Source organism: Phocoena phocoena, chromosome 3 (genome assembly GCF_963924675.1).
Source record: "Phocoena phocoena chromosome 3, mPhoPho1.1, whole genome shotgun sequence".
Lineage (NCBI taxonomy): Eukaryota > Metazoa > Chordata > Mammalia > Artiodactyla > Phocoenidae > Phocoena > Phocoena phocoena.
The window spans coordinates 28,875,703-28,891,769 of record NC_089221.1 but is presented as its reverse complement, the minus strand read 5'-3'; the positions used below and the strand labels follow the sequence as shown (position 1 = coordinate 28,891,769).

The 16,067-nt window shown below is 38.5% G+C and overlaps 1 protein-coding gene and 1 pseudogene across 3 annotated transcripts in view; one reads left to right on the top strand and one right to left on the bottom strand.

The window, feature by feature from the left end:
* The window catches only part of DNAJC21 (DnaJ heat shock protein family (Hsp40) member C21), a 28,699-nt gene that overhangs the window by 5,920 nt on the left and 6,712 nt on the right, over positions 1-16,067 (bottom strand). For 2 of the 3 annotated variants that reach the window (XM_065874482.1, XM_065874483.1), the window contains exons 3-9: positions 11,944-12,067; positions 11,509-11,631; positions 10,829-11,133; positions 9,455-9,606; positions 7,411-7,498; positions 5,073-5,231; positions 4,621-4,663 (exon numbers count right to left, since the gene is read on the bottom strand). In XM_065874482.1, coding sequence (XP_065730554.1) covers positions 4,621-4,663; positions 5,073-5,231; positions 7,411-7,498; positions 9,455-9,606; positions 10,829-11,133; positions 11,509-11,631; positions 11,944-12,067 — 994 coding nt within the window. Of the gene's footprint in view, positions 1-2,079; positions 2,102-4,620; positions 4,664-5,072; positions 5,232-7,410; positions 7,499-9,454; positions 9,607-10,828; positions 11,134-11,508; positions 11,632-11,943; positions 12,068-16,067 lie in introns of all 3 variants that reach the window. The other variant, XM_065874481.1, reaches the window with a different exon arrangement.
* Positions 13,188-13,634, top strand: LOC136121410 (riboflavin kinase pseudogene; annotated as a pseudogene).

The window sequence follows — 16,067 nt, the reverse complement described above, 5'->3', positions numbered from 1 at the left end:
CCTTTTACTGGGGAAGGGGATTTAGAGAAAAAGATGTGTGAACTACATATGCTCAATGCTACTGGGTATCACTGCTTCTGGGCCCTCAGTGTATACTGCTCATGCATGTATTAGTTATTTTTTTATATCACGAGCTCATACTGATACCCCCAATTCCAGTCCAACATTAGTGTTCTTCCTCTCTCTTTCCCTCAATTGATACCTGTATTTCCCTTCTCCCACAAGAGAATCTGGTTCCCAACAACATTAGTATATTTGCTCCATCCTACAATACACATAAGATAGTTTCAGAAATACCACACGAATACCACCAAAATATCCCCTAAGTAAAGCTCAAGATTTCTTCTTTTAGAGTTAATTCTGTCTTTAGAGCATGTCCCAAGGATGGTGTTCAGAGCAGCACATTCTAAACTTTCTTGCGTTAATTCTTCCTTGCTGTCAACAAGGGGGTTTTGTTTGTTCACGTTCAATTTCAGCTTTGGGGGTTTTCTTTTACAATCCTTGCTGGCTTATGCAAAATTTTTTGACAATACAGAAAACTCCCAATCTGAAGTTTCATGAGTCTCAGTATCTGCTGCTTCCTGCTCTTTTACCTACCCGTACGTGTCTCCACACTACCTTCCCCTTCAAAAAGAGCTTAGAAAATATCCAGGGAAAGTGCTACATAAAACTTGATCTGAATTGGGGCTGTCTCCCTGATATAATTAGAAACCAGAAACAAGAGGTATCATCAAGGAATACATATAGCTTTGGAGGGAAAAAAATGGGCTGGTAAACAGAAGCATTTTCCTTGGTAAGAGAATACAAATACATGTGCTTATTGTTGCAATCTTTAGGACCTATCAGGTATAAGTCCCTCTCCATTCCATTTTGTCTTCACTCCAGTGGTTCTGACACACAAGAGAGAAAGTGTTCTAAACAAATGACTACAGAGTCTTTGGGTGGAAGATGATATGAGTCATTTTATAAAAGGAACATATAATTTGCTATGTGGTTTTGTAACTGAGACAAAAAGTTCCAAGTCACAATTTTAATAGTGATTAACTCATGTGTCATGTATCATTTTGGAATATGAAAGACAAAATTATCAAACATATTATAGACATTTGGATAAATAAGCCAAATCTAAAGATTTATGAAAATTATTAGTGTGTTACCTAAGTTTTCTTAAAAACATTTCCAATTTTTAAAAAGAGCTACATTTAACATTTAATACTTAATATAAGCAAATACAATTAGATTATATTAAAATAGCACAGACTAGAGCTAATCAATGAATTTGGTAAAGTAGCAGGATACAAAATTAATGCACAGAAATCTCTGGCATTCCTATATACTAATGATGAAAAATCTGAAAGTGAAATCAAGAAAACACTCCCATTTACCATTGCAACAAAAAGAATAAAATATCTAGGAATAAACCTACCTAAGGATACGAAAGACCTGTATGCAGAAAATTATAAGACACTGATGAAAGAAATTAAAGATGATACAAATAGATGGAGAGATATACCATGTTCTTGGATGGGAAGAATCAACATTGTGAAAATGACTCTACTACCCAAAGCAATCTACAGATTCAATGCAATCCCTATCAAACTACCACTGGCATTTTTCACAGAACTAGAACAAAAAATTTCGCAATTTGTATGGAAACACAAAAGACCCCGAATAGCCAAAGCAATCTTGAGAACGAAAACTGGAGCTGGAGGAATCAGGCTCCCTGACTTCAGACTATACTACAAAGCTACAGTAATCAAGACAGTATGGTACTGGCACAAAAACAGAAAGATAGATCAGTGGAACAGGATAGAAAGCCCAGAGATAAACCCACGCACATATGGACACCTTATCTTTGATAAAGGAGGCAGGAATGTACAGTGGAGAAAGGACAGCCTCTTCAATAAATGGTGCTGGGAAAACTGGACAGGTACATGTAAAAGTATGAGATTAGATCACTCCCTAACACCATACACAAAAATAAGCTCAAAATGGATTAAAGACCTAAATGTAAGGCCAGAAACTATCAAACTCTTAGAGGAAAACATAGGAAGAACACTCTATGACATAAATCACAGCAAGATCCTTTCTGACCCACCTCCTAGAGTAATGGAAATAAAAACAAAAATAAACAAATGGGACCTAATGAAACTTCAAAGCTTTTGCACAGCAAAGGAAACCATAACCAAGACCAAAAGACAACCCTCAGAATGGGAGAAAACATTTGCAAATGAAGCAACTGACAAAGGATTAATCTCCAAAATTTACAAGCAGCTCATGCAGCTCAATAACAAAAAAACAAACAACCCCATCCAAAAATGGGCAGAAGACCTAAACAGACATTTCTCCAAAGAAGATATACAGAATGCCAACAAACACATGAAAGAATGCTCAACATCATTAATCATTAGAGAAATGCAAATCAAAACTACAATGAGATATCATCTCACACCAGTCAGAATGGCCATCATCAAAAAATCTAGAAACAATAAATGCTGGAGAGGGTGTGGAGAAAAGGGGACACTCTTGCACTGCTGGTGGGAATGTGAATTGGTTCAGCCACTATGGAGAACAGTATGGAGGTTCCTTAAAAAACTACAAATAGAATTACCATATGACCCAGCAATCCCACTACTGGGCATATACCCTGAGAAAACCAAAATTCAAAAAGAGTCATGTACCAAAATGTTCATTGCAGCTCTATTTACAATAGCCCGGAGATGGAAAGAACCTAAGCGCCCATCATCGGACGAATGGATAAAGAAGATGTGGCACATATACACAATGGAATATTACTCAGCCTTAAAAAGAAATGAAATTGAGTTATTTGTAATGAGATGGATAGACCTAGAGTCTGTCATACAGAGTGAAGTAAGTCAGAAAGAAAAAGACAAATACCGTATGCTAACACATATATATGGAATTTAAGGGGAAAAAATGTCATGAAGAACCTAGGGATAAGACAGGAATAGAGGCGCAGACCTACTGGAGAACGGACTTGAGGATATGGGGAGGGGGAAGGGTGAATTTTGACAGGGCGAGAGAGAGTCATGGACATATACACACTAACAAACGTAGTAAGGTAGATAGCTAGGGGGAAGCAGCCGCAAGGCACAGGGATATTAGCTCGGGGCTTTGGGACAGCCTGGAGGGGTGGGAGGGGGAGAGTGGGAGGGAGGGAGACGCAAGAGGGAAGACACATGGGAGCACATGTATATGTATAGCTGATTCACTTTGTTATAAATCAGAAACTAACACACTATTGTAAAGGAATTATACCCCAATAAAGATGTTAAAAAAAATTAAAAAATAAAAAAAAAAATAAATAAAATAGCACAGAAATCAATTCCATTCCCTGTAGAACCACCAAATACCCTTAGTAAAATGGGCAAGTTCATTTTGTTTTTATATATTCAAAAAATCCACAAGGCTGTGTTATACATATAACAACACAATACCCTTTTATTTAATAATAATTCTTAAGAGGTTAAGTTTGGACCCCCCAGTATGAAATATTTAAACTTGAAAAAACATTTTTTTTCAAGAATCACAATCATTACAAGTTTCTAAGCAAATGCTCCTTTTTTTCACCACTTTTTAATGAAGTATAGTCAATTTACAATGTTGTATGAGGTTCAGGTATGCAGTAAAGTGATTCAGTTACACACATATATATATATTATTTTTCAGATTCTTTTCCATTATACGTTATTACAAGATATTGAATACAGCTCCCCATGCTATACAGTAGGTCCCTGTTGGCTATCTGTTTTATATATAGTACTGTGTACATGTTAATCCCAAACTCCTAATTTGCCTCACCCCCCCCACCACTATCCCCTTTGGTAACCATAAGTTTGTTCTCTATGTCTGTGACTCTATTCCTGTTTTGTAAGTAAGTTCATTTGTATCGTTTTTTTCCATTCCACAAATAGGTGGTACTTTATGATATTTGTCTTTGTCTGACTTACTTCACTTAATATGATAATCTCTAAGTCCATTCATGTTGCCGCAAATGGCATTATTTCACTCCTTTTTTATGGCTGATAATATTTCATTGTGTATATATACTGCACCTTCTTTATCCATTCATCTGTTGATGGACAATTAGGCTGCTTCCATGTCTTGGCTATTGTAAACAGTGCTTCTATGAACACTGGGGTGTATGTATCTTTTCAAATTAGAGTTTCCTCCAGACACATGCCCAGGAGTGGGTAAGCAAATGTTCCCTTTCCGAAATTTCATGTACATTATTACAATGATCAATCCCCAGATTTTCATATATTTCTGAGTTGAACTGTTATATTGATTTAAAAATCTTGTCATCACATGTGTCCAAATATTTTTTTAATATGGTCCCCTCAGCTAATCTGTATTATGGGAATTCCACATGCCAAATTTTTAAACACACAGACAACAATAACTAGGTAAATTGGCCACATATATATGAGGTAAAGCACTGAAAAACCAAAATATTTTCAACTCCTTTTAATCTGTTTTACAATCAACATGAAATTAGGGAGTGACAGTCCCTCTCCTTAATACAAATTATACTGAATAAACAAGAGCACTCCAACTTTACATCTGATATTAACTGTTAATAAAACTTTTTCAACATACCTGTGCTGGTTTCTGTTTCTTTTTCTTCTGTTTTTTAGAAAGCCTAAGAACAAATATAAATCAAAACGTCAAATACTTGACTAAGTGGAAAGAAAAAATACTGAAATACTAGTGATACAAACAGAAATAAGATATTAAAACATATTTAATATCATAAAGCATTAAAATAAAAATATCCACATTATCATTTTAGAAAAATGTTAACAGTGGTTCAATTGATAGTAGTTAGCATATCAATTACCCAGTTATAAAACCGATTTTAATAGTCATAATATAGTCTATAAAAATTATATCTGACATCATGTCTTTAACCATTTCAATACTATAAAGTTCTCTTAACTAGGAGAAACACAGAAAATATTAGTATAACAGAATAACTTCTTTGCGATAAAACAGCACTTAAATGCAATCTCTAATGTGCTAAGTAGGTGTAGTGACATTTTTAGAAGTACTTTTGTTTTGGTGCATCCTCCATTTCTTCCTCAGAGTTGGCATCCAGACTGTTTTCATCAGTTTGAGGTCCTGAAAAATTTGTTTCCTCCTCCTCCAACTGTTGTTTTAACAAGGCAACCATTTCCCGATGCTTCTTTGATTTTTCATGATTCCTCATGCTGAAAGAACAAGCTGGTATGAGTGACTGCAAAGGGATTAATTCACAAGAGTAGTTTACCTCCTTTTGCTTTTTTCCAGAGGGGTCTCCCTTCTCACTGCCGCTACCCTAAATGTAAACTAAGACACACCTCTACCCTTCTGTGTGAAACTCCATAAGCAATGTCTAGTTCAGTGCCCCCATGGGCAACTAAATAACACTTCACAAAATAGAACTGACAACACTTAAGCTATGAGAGTTATATAAACTAAAAAGTAGAAAACTCGTGTCACTACTTTATCTCATCCTGTTCAGATCTGGATTTTTCTAGTTGGGGTTGCCTACTTTTCATTCCCACTAAAATTCTCTCCTTAAGACCGAGGTTCCTCAGAGAAATTGGAACATCTTGTGCCAGAAAGTGAGTGCTCAAAAATATGGCTGGGACATGTCAGAAGGACACAGGAGCCACGTTGAAGGAATTCTCACTAACCACATCTGGGAAATCTGAGCATGAGAAGGGCAACAATGAATTCTAAAGCACTGAAAAGAAATTCATACTGACAACAGACAGGTAAATGTTCCTGTGCACGCAGAAGGTCAAATGATGACTTATGATGTAGGAGCGCTGGCACTGGAAAAGCCTCGTTTTGAAATGATTATAGATAAGATTGGTACAAGCTGAAATCATCAGTGGGTGCTAAATCCAGGAAGGAAATTTTGATGAAGAGAAAGATATTTGCATGGCTTTAAAGTGTCTCCCCGCATATTAAACATGCTGCAAGGGAAAAAATACTAACTATACAGTGGAAAAGCTAGACAACACCTTGACTGGATGATCAAAATGATCACCACCAATGAGGGGCAGACAGACTTCTGTCCTTCCAGATAGAAACCCTGAGAGCAACACATGCTTACACAGTACTCCAGCTAGGAATGCACAACCTGAATCTAATCATGAGGAAATGGACACACCCAAATGAGAAATAGTCTGTCTTTAAAAAACATTTTAACATCTTCCAAAATGTCAATGGCACAGAAACGGGAACTGGTCCAGATTAAATGAGACTAAATAAATAAATGCAATACATGATCCTAGACGAGATCCTGTACTGAAGTTGGGAAAATGCTACATAGGACATTAACACAGGATCAGCTGACAAAAGCGAAATATAGGCAGTAAATGGAATAAAAGTACTACATCAACGTTATAAATTTCCTGAAGTTGACGGCTGTGATTATGTAGAAGAACGTCCTTATTCTTAAGGAATATATACTGAGGTGTTCAGAGGTAAAGGAGCACTATGTATGTGACGTACTCTCAGATTATTCAGAAAGAACCTTGTCTGTGTGTGTGGAGAGAGAACGAGCACATGCAAATGGCGCAAAATGTGAGCAACAGGTGAACCGGGCGCTCTACAGTCTATTCATGCAACTTGTCGGTAAGTTTGACGTCCTTTCCAAATACAAAAACTACTTTTAAAGCCTCCTTCATCGTTGCTCGTTTCCTTGCTTGTTTCTGCCCGCCTTGCGCCACTCCTCTGGCTATGCTATCGCTCTTCCCTGGGGTTACACAGCGATACCACTCAGGACTCCCAAGCTCCATTTCCATCCTTTGCCTCCTCCTTCTTTACTGCACGTGTTTTGCTTCTTTTCCCCTTGCTAATTCTACTCTCATCTTTTCCCAGATTCTAGCCGGCCCCTCCCCGCCGCCTGCCTTATGATAGTATCCTTTCTAATACTGCTCTCTTCGTGACTGTTCCCCTAAGATAAAGTTCTTCGACTTCAGCAACTATACTACAGGCAGGACACATCTGAAGTTCTCGGGCTGGTGGTAACGGTCCTCACGGGAGCGTGACGGCTGGAAGTGAGTTTGCACCAACTGTGGAGAAAGATGACTGGCCTCAGTTTAGCCCCCTTGCCTGTGTGACTCTGCCTTCCTCACCAAAGCAAGCAACGTTTCTTTCTGGAGATAGCGTACACGTTTAAAAAGCAGCTATTACACAGGAACATCACACGAATGAGAATCAGTGCAACAGGCTTACCTGCTGGTACACATCCTTCTTCCTCCCCTGCTGGGAAGATATCCCCCAAGATGACAGGTGAGGGCTAGTGACCAACTGCTACAAGCATTTTTTTTAGGACTGTCAAAGTGCTACACTTCACCTCAAAAGAGGAGGTGAGTTCAAAGATATTAAACTTACGCCTTTTCCGTCTTGAAAGATTTGTCACATGCTGGGCAGTAAAGGCTATCATAAAGTTCTGCATCCTCAGCCTCGTCACTATCTTTACCTACGAGAGGGAAGCCTACAGTTAAGAGTCCTGTTTGATTAGAACATAAATCTAAAACATGTTAACAAGTAACATCTCTTCAGTAAGTATCTAGAGTTGCACACATATCAGAAACTAAAATTTGTTGCTTCCTCACCAAGAAAACACAATGTTACCGAGATGTGAGTTGGCCTTTTAAAAGCAGCACTGAATTATAAGGGAAGGCTTCCGAACAGATCACTTTACCTTCCAAGTTCTTTTCATAAGCCTACTTAGAAGAAAATTCAAAAAATTCTCAGAGTCCTAGGTATGGGCTAAGTTCAGAAAATCAAATGTCATTTTCACAGTTCTATAACAAAGCAGTTTTTTCAACAAAGGTGTTTTAGTTTATCTCTTGAGCAAGATTTGGTGTGAACACATGTATAATTGTAATCTACTCTTCAATGCTTAAATAAGCTTAGTTTATGACATTCCATCATTATTAGAAAGACAGGTCATAAAATAGTGTATTACACGTAAAGTTTAACATTATCTTTACAGACTTTTATGAACTTGAAGCTTTATTACAACGGAATAATTATTACCAATATAGACCACAAAATCTAAGCTCAATTGAAAGTCTTTGCACAATCCCATATTCTATCTTTATAAGAAATAAACAAGTAAACTGATTGCCATTTTGGATTTACTATGGGATCGATAAAGAACCCAAGGTATCTCTTCTATATTCTACATTTTTTAAAATAATAAGTAATGGTAATATGATTCTGAAGGACATTCTCACTGAAATCATAAATGATCAAAATATCTCCAATGTTTCGTGTAAGATACTTTCTAATTATGTGTACACTTTCAAGTAGTTTGATTATTCAAATAGTTAATAAAGAATGCTGGATTTGAAGTCAAAATCTGGATCTAAGAATGTTCTCATATGTTCTCAGACATATGCCAGAGCTTCTCAGGAACAAAGAGATAACTATATGAGCAAAACCTACATATAAGGGACACAGTGTGAGGATCAAGCAAGATCTTATATGTGAAAGCACCTTATAAACTGTAAAACTCTCCATAATTATGCCACCTCACATTTACACAGTGCTTCATAACTATCAAGGCACTTTCACACATACTACTTGCAATTCATTAAGAAAACATTTAATTTCCTGATCACGTGGAATAAATAAAGTCTGTCATTTTATCATTTGAGCTATTAGTCTGAAAACCAACATTTGTAAGTAAGGTAAAATTAAGTAAACTATGTTTAGATCAGTTACTTTTATTTCTCATGGAACAGCCAGAGACAGTGGAGAAAGTCAGGTATATCAATCACTATTCTCAACAATGCCCAATCCTCTCCTTGTAAGGTAGTCACATGCCTGTGCTCTAGTGATAGAGGAAGAGAAAAGACACATTTCAGGACACCAAGAGAAGCCCCTCTACAAGTCAGAAATGAAACAATTTATATATGCCAGACAGACTCGTGCACAGTGTCGGCTCTTCTGGAAAGAGTTACTATTAAAGCTTGACCTACTGCTTAACTGCATTTTCTAAAAATAACCAGTTACACCTGACAATATGCCCACTTCTCAATATATTTATGAAGCCAAATGGTTCAAAACATGGTCAGAAAAGAGTTCGTTAATGAAATTACTGCAATTATACTACTTCCATAGACTACCTTCACTTGGCCATGCCAAATTATTTTTCATTTCAATTATCTGCCATATTTAAAAACTGGGAGATGGCACATAAAAATCCAGTTTTCCAGCCTCACTTTAAAAACAAACAAACCAAACAAACATGAAACTGGCAACAATCAGCCGGAACCCAGGTGTTCTCCAGATTTTCATCTGCCCTCCCATTCGTTGTTGTCTCACACCTGAGCCCTTTATGGACATCCGTGAGCAACCTGAGTGCACAACCCCTGAGCACAAAAACATTATTTCCTACAGTTTCTTAGTGAATGGAGCAAGTTACCATCCTGTCCGTCTTGGAGTTCCCGTTCTTCCGCTTCATCTTCACCTGATCCATCTCCAAACTCCTTTTCATACTGCGCCTCCATCTCCCTGAGCTCCTTCTCCAAATCGGCCACCGTCATCCAGCTCTGCTCTTTGTACTGCTCCGCCAGTCTAGACACACACAGCACAGTCTCTGCATTGGTTTTATTTATTTTGGGGGCTTAAAACCCATCCCCAGGAGAGCTTCTTCCTCCCAAATTGTCAACGCCTACAAACTTAAAACCTGTGCTTGGCTGAAACAGGCAAAGTCACTTAAATCTGTTATCTGTTATGTGGTTGATTTTAATTGCTCCACTAGATAATGGGTTTTGAAACATATAACTCTTCACAACTTACTAAAAGTCTTCAGGTGGGGACTTCCCTGGTGGCGCAGTGGTTAAGAATCTGCCTGCCAACGCAGGGGACACGGGTTCGAGCCCTGGTCTGGGAAGATCCCACATGCCATGGAGCAACTAAGCCCGTGCGCCACAATTATGGAGCCTGCGCTCTAGAGCCCATGAGCCACAACTACTGGAGCCCACGGGCCTAGAGCCTGTGCTCCGCAACAAGAGAAGCCACCGCGAATGAGAAGCCCACACACTGCAACGAAGAGTAGCCCCCACTCGCCGCAACTAGAGAAAGCCCGCGCGCAGCGACGAAGACCCAACGCAGCCAAAAATAAATAAATAAATTTATTTATTAAAAAAAAAAGTCTTCAGGTGGTTTTAAACCGTGTCATGTAAAGTGCTAATTTTTCAAAAGATGAGGTGGGTAGAACTTTCAAGAAGTGAATCGTTTTTTAAAGAATGCTATAATGCTCTGGACACAATGCCTTTACAGTGACTCAAAACAACAAAACTTTAAAGGCACTGAAATGAACTAAATATCTAAGAGTATACGGACAGTATTGTGTGGTACTTAAAAGCAGTGCACTGGACTGACTTCTAGGGTCCAATTCCCACCTCTGCAATTTATTAGCTATGTGATCTTGGGCCTCATTTCCTCAAAAGAAAGGATAAAAACCCAAACTTACTTCACACAATTGTTGCAAGAAAAGCACTTACAACAGGGCCTTGTACAGAATGAGAATTCGATTAACGTCAGTTATTATTAAACGTTATAAGAGTCTGAAAAGAATCTCAAGTATAAAGGGCCTCTGAAGGAAAACATCCAACTCAAAAGAAAAATTTTTTCACAGTAGATGAAAAGACATCGTTCAATGCCAGGATGTAAAAGAAAAGGATGAAGGCAGAATGAGGATTAAACCCCCCATGAAAGCACCACGTCAGGTATCCACTGATGCTGGCTGGGACCGGCACCTACTTATAGACAGGGTCCAGCCAGCACCACATACTTGGCCTGCTTTAGCTTCTGCTGCCGCCTCATTGCTTCGGCTTTCCTCGCCTTCTCTGCGTTCTGTTCTTCCACAAGTTTTCGATGAGCCTGCACTCTTCTATCTCTCTTACGGATGAAAGCTACCAGCTGACGGACAAGCTCATTCTTCTCTTTCCTTGCTTTGTCTCGAATCTTTTTGTTCTCTTTTTCCATGGCTCGTTTCTCCCAGTGGTTTGAAGCCTGTCGTGTATCATATTCTTCTTTCCAAGCAAAGTTCTTCTGAGTGCAGAAACTCTGCCAATAAGCGTAGAAAGGATGGACTACCTAGTGACAAAGAAAACAGGTAAAATGCTAGATTTTTATTTGGATTTCTTTTTTAGTAAGGCAGCAAATATCGCTGGTGCAAAACATCTAACCTCCTTTCTTCGTATATACAACTTTACTATTAATCAACAGAGAAGACAGTCTTTTGAAGGCTTTACGAAATAACTCTTCAGAATGAATTTGATGAGCAAATTAATGGAATAGGACCAAGATCACTAAATAGTGAAAAGACGGGAGGTGATCAGGAAAAGAAAGAGAGGAAGAGAGTCACAGTAAAAGACCGAGAACTAGAACCCTTCTTCTTAAAATAAAAAAACAGGGAAAAGATACACTGACAAATCCTAATTACAAAATGGCAATGAATCTGTCTTCTACCGTATCATAGTCACTCTGGGAGTCTCCAAAAGTTGGGAAATCCTCAACATCCTCTTCTAAAGAAGATTCTAGTTCTTCCTTGGCAATCATTTCAAAAACATTACGATACACTGTATAAAAGCCCTAAAAAACAGTAACAGAAACACAAATTCTTAACACTCTTGTAGTTTAATTAGAGAGTGAGATTTTAAAATGCAACATGAAAAACTTTAATGTTACAGAATTACAGTCCCAAGCTCGGTCACTGAAGGTACATTTAGTTTTCAACTGAAGGTCTTTATATGCTGACAGTTTAAATATGAAAGCTCTGTTTTTCAGTTTCCAAAATGAACATTCCTTCACCTTCTACTGTAGAATAATTTTCGGAATTCTCTTTGCATTTGAGAGTCTTACTTAAGTACTTGATAAGAAATTATCAGTGAGTTCATTTCTTACCTTTTCATCATCTCCATAACCAGAGTAACAGGTCACAGTGAAATAGTGAAGCAAATCTAAGCTGTCATCTTGATACTCTCCAGCAAGCCCACCTTTAAGCAGAGCCTCTCTATGATTATCATACCTAAACCAAAAAAATTAGCGACATCAGTGAAGGCTGAATAAATAAGAATTCAAAAGGATTCCTTACTCTGAAACAGTCAAAATATAATTATTGTACATTTTAACATGGTCAACCCACAACCAAAAAATCTGAAGAAAAATATCAACAGGCAAAGACTTAATAATCTTTCACAGAAGTGCTGATTAAAACTATGACTGCAACTCCCAGTACGTTACAGGCAGTATACGGTACTAGCCAATACGAAGAGGGGAATTTGATGAGCCAGGGAATGTCCATGACTCTCCCAGAAACGTAGCTGCACTTTCACACGAAAGACACCTTACTAAATAAGACAGTAGTGGACATCATCTGGTCCACAGGCTAATTACACATTTGGGATCTGGGAATTTACCAACATGGACCAGAATAAAACTCTTCTAATGTTTATGTAAACAATCTAGGAGCTTCACACACATACAGTTGCCCCTCACTCTGTAAAGCTGGTTATTACCCTCGTTTGATATAACAGGAAACTGAAGCTCAGCAATATTACATAACATTGTCCACAGTCATAAAGCCAATGAGCAGCAGAGCTAGAATTCAAAACCATGTGTCCTGCACCAGAGGCCCATGCTCCTCGCCACCGTGCAGTACTGCCTCCAGATGACAGGAGAGTTACAGGCAGGGCCTTCAAACAAAAAGACAAGGGGATCCTCGGGACAAGAAAACAGCCTAAGATCCAGAGAAGAGCTAGAGTAAAAGGCAGGCAGGAAAGAATTTCAAAGTTTCCAAAGGAAGGCAAAAGCATTTCTTAAGGCCAGATTTCCAAATTCCTCAGGAGGAGAAAAATTTAGGATTCTCTGATTTTATATAAAAGATAATTTAATAAGAATTTTCCTCCAGACGCAGCCTGAGTCGCCCGGCACCTTCTGTTTGGTCAGCGGCGTAAGGGTCTCACCGAGGCGTGTCGTCCGCGCCGCTCGGCCCGTTGTATGCCCGTGCGCTCGCCCGCCCGCCCACCCGGCCCGCGGAGCTCCTGCCCGTGTCCTCCGGCTGGCCCGGGGGTCCGGACACCGCCTCGATGGCGGCTCTGCCTGACGCGCGGACTGGACCGCAGTCCGCACCCTGAACGGACGGCGTCATGAGGCACCTGCTGTACTTCTGCCGCGGCCAGGTGGTGCGGTTCGGTCGCGGCCCCAAGCACCTGGGCATCCCTACAGCTAACTTTCCTGAACAAGTAGTAAATAATCTTCCAGCTGATGCATCCACTGGCGTATATCATGGTTGGGCCAGTGATGGAAGCGTAGACGTCCATAAGATGGTGGTGAGCATAGGATGGAACCCATACTACAAGAATACAAAAAAGTCCATGGAAGCTCATATCATGGATACTTTCAAAGAGGACTTCTATGGGGAAATTCTTGCTACCTCAGACCAGAAAAGAACTGATTCTTTAGAGTCACTTATTTCAGCAATTCAAGGTGATACTGAGGAAGCTAAGAAACGACTAGATTTACCAGAACATTTGAAACTCAAAGAAGACAATTTCTTCCAGGTTCCTAAAAGCAAAATAATGAATTGCCACTGATGGAAAAGCATCTTATTTATTCATTCACTGTTTTCTAATATTTTACTGCTCATAACTCTAGTCTCATCTTGGTTATATTTTAAAAATCAAACATTCTCCTACAGCTGTGAATTAAACAGTCCAATGTAGTTACCATATTATGTTCCAGCTGTTCAACTAAACCCATCACGTTACAGGACTAAAAAGGTTCATTTTAAAACTCAAGATGCTTTTTTATGTAATATGTTGATTAAAATGTACCACTAGAAAGGCCTTAAGTGTTTTACAATGGGAATGAAATATATATAAATATGGGTAACAGGCAAGTCACTAGTTTGAGCTGAGAACTGTAACGCTCACGGTAAAGTTCTAGCATGCATGTGCCTGTGTAGCATGCTCTGCTAGTCAGAAGGCTTATAAAAGTAACTATATTAAGCAGAGGCTAGACAGTTTACTACAAACTTAAGGGGAAAAAATCCAGACTTTGTATTTTTGATATTTTGCACATTTATTTATTATTATAGACATGAAGACTTGAGAAATTTCATTTTAGTCATTTCCTTTAAGGGCTCAAGTCACTGTACTGTGTTCCATTTTTGTTACAGCTGCCTCAGTTCTAATTGGTCTAGACTCTCTCCCTACTATTTTTTTGTTTTTCTTTTAAAACAGTAAAATGAGTGTTTTTGGAATCCCTAGTTCTCATTTTTGTCTTGTAAAACACTTCTCTCTTTCTAAGGGTAGATATTCTTCAACATTTTTCTTAACCTTCGTTTCCTGTAAACAATTGTCAGTGTCAGTTCTTCCATTTAGAATATCCAACTCTACATTTATAAAATGTAGAGTTTCATCTGCGTCTGTATCTGCCATCCCATCCCTTCACTATATGAACAGTGATTAAGCGCATATCTCTCGCATTTTAGAAAAAACGCCCAAAAGTTCATCTGTAGGTTTCCTCGAAGTTTAAATGAACACCTAGCATTTCATTTATCTATATCAGTTTCTTAAACCACACAAAATACTTGTTTCCCGCCCCCCCCAGGGAAACTATTTAAGAGCCAACTAAACTATGAACTACAAAGTTATTTGTTTTTAATGTGATTATATGCTCCTGAGCAAATGCAAACTGTTGTAGTTGTATGTGCACAATGTAATTTAAGGCTAAAGGGTGTTCTCTAGAATTCTAAAGATAACTCATTATAAAACCATTTTCCCTAATGTGCATAAACGAGAGAACTGATTTTAACAAAACTGTTTATGTAATATTTAGAAGAACATCTAAAGCTAATGTTGGAGAAGGGGGAAGCAGGAATAAATTCAGTTGGATTGTTTGAGTTTTTGGTGTATGAATTTATGGTAAACAATGTAGTATGTGTCTTTTTCATTTCTTCTTTATAGAAATACTTCGAAAATGTAATTTAATGTTAGAAATCCTATACTTGAAAGAAGCCTCAATTATCAGTGGTTCTATGAAACAAAGTTAAAAACACACATGGAAAGTGTAAAAAAGATTTGTGTTTGTGAGTAGCTGGTGACAGACTGTGTCCTCATTAAGTGTGAAAATTCTTTGATATTGTCACCTTACATTTTGTTAAATAACTATCGCTTTTGAAAAGCCTATAGTGTGTGGTTTAGGAGTTAGTTAATAGTGTCTACATTTTTTTAAGTTTTATATTATTTATATATTATAAGAAATTGCAGTAGGGCCACTTTCGATTAGTCGGTGTTTTCAGGCCTTGAAATAAATCTTGACCAAGTGAAAAAAAAAAAAGAATTTTCTTTACAGCCTTTCTCTCTTGACAGCTGGCCGTGCTTGTGTGCTATCACACAGAAGACTTGCACGGGTGAACTGAACACCACCTGCTCTGCGGGATCTTGCACAGTTATGTCAGGACTCTATAGCAGAAAGTTCACTGAGAATCTGGAAACCCAGAATTTCAAACGGAGAAATTTTTGTTTGGAAATGGCATTAAATGATCGGGTCATCATGAGTTCAAGAATCTGTCATAGATGTAGAAGCTTAACTCAATTTCTTATATAAAGTAGTTATTGGGGAAATATTACAATTCTTGATGAAAACACTATATCTGTTTTTATTTGTTTTTTTTTTTGTTTTCTTTTTGTTTTTTTTGCGGTACGCGGGCCTCTCACTGTTGTGGCCTCTCCCGTTGCGGAGCACAGGCTCCGGACGCGCAGGCTCAGCGGCCATGGCTCACGGGCCCAGCCGCTCCGCGGCATGTGGGATCTTCCCGGACCGGGGCACGAACCCGTGTCCCCTGCATCGGCAGGCGGACTCTCGACCACTGCGCCACCAGGGAAGCCCCCCTATATCTGTTTTTTAAGGAAAAGTCAACATTCTTCCTTTTCTGACATCAGTAAATTTGTCAGACATCAAAAAGACCTTATTCAAAGAGAAGGCACCTCATAAGTATCAAAATTATAACTATCTACAATTGC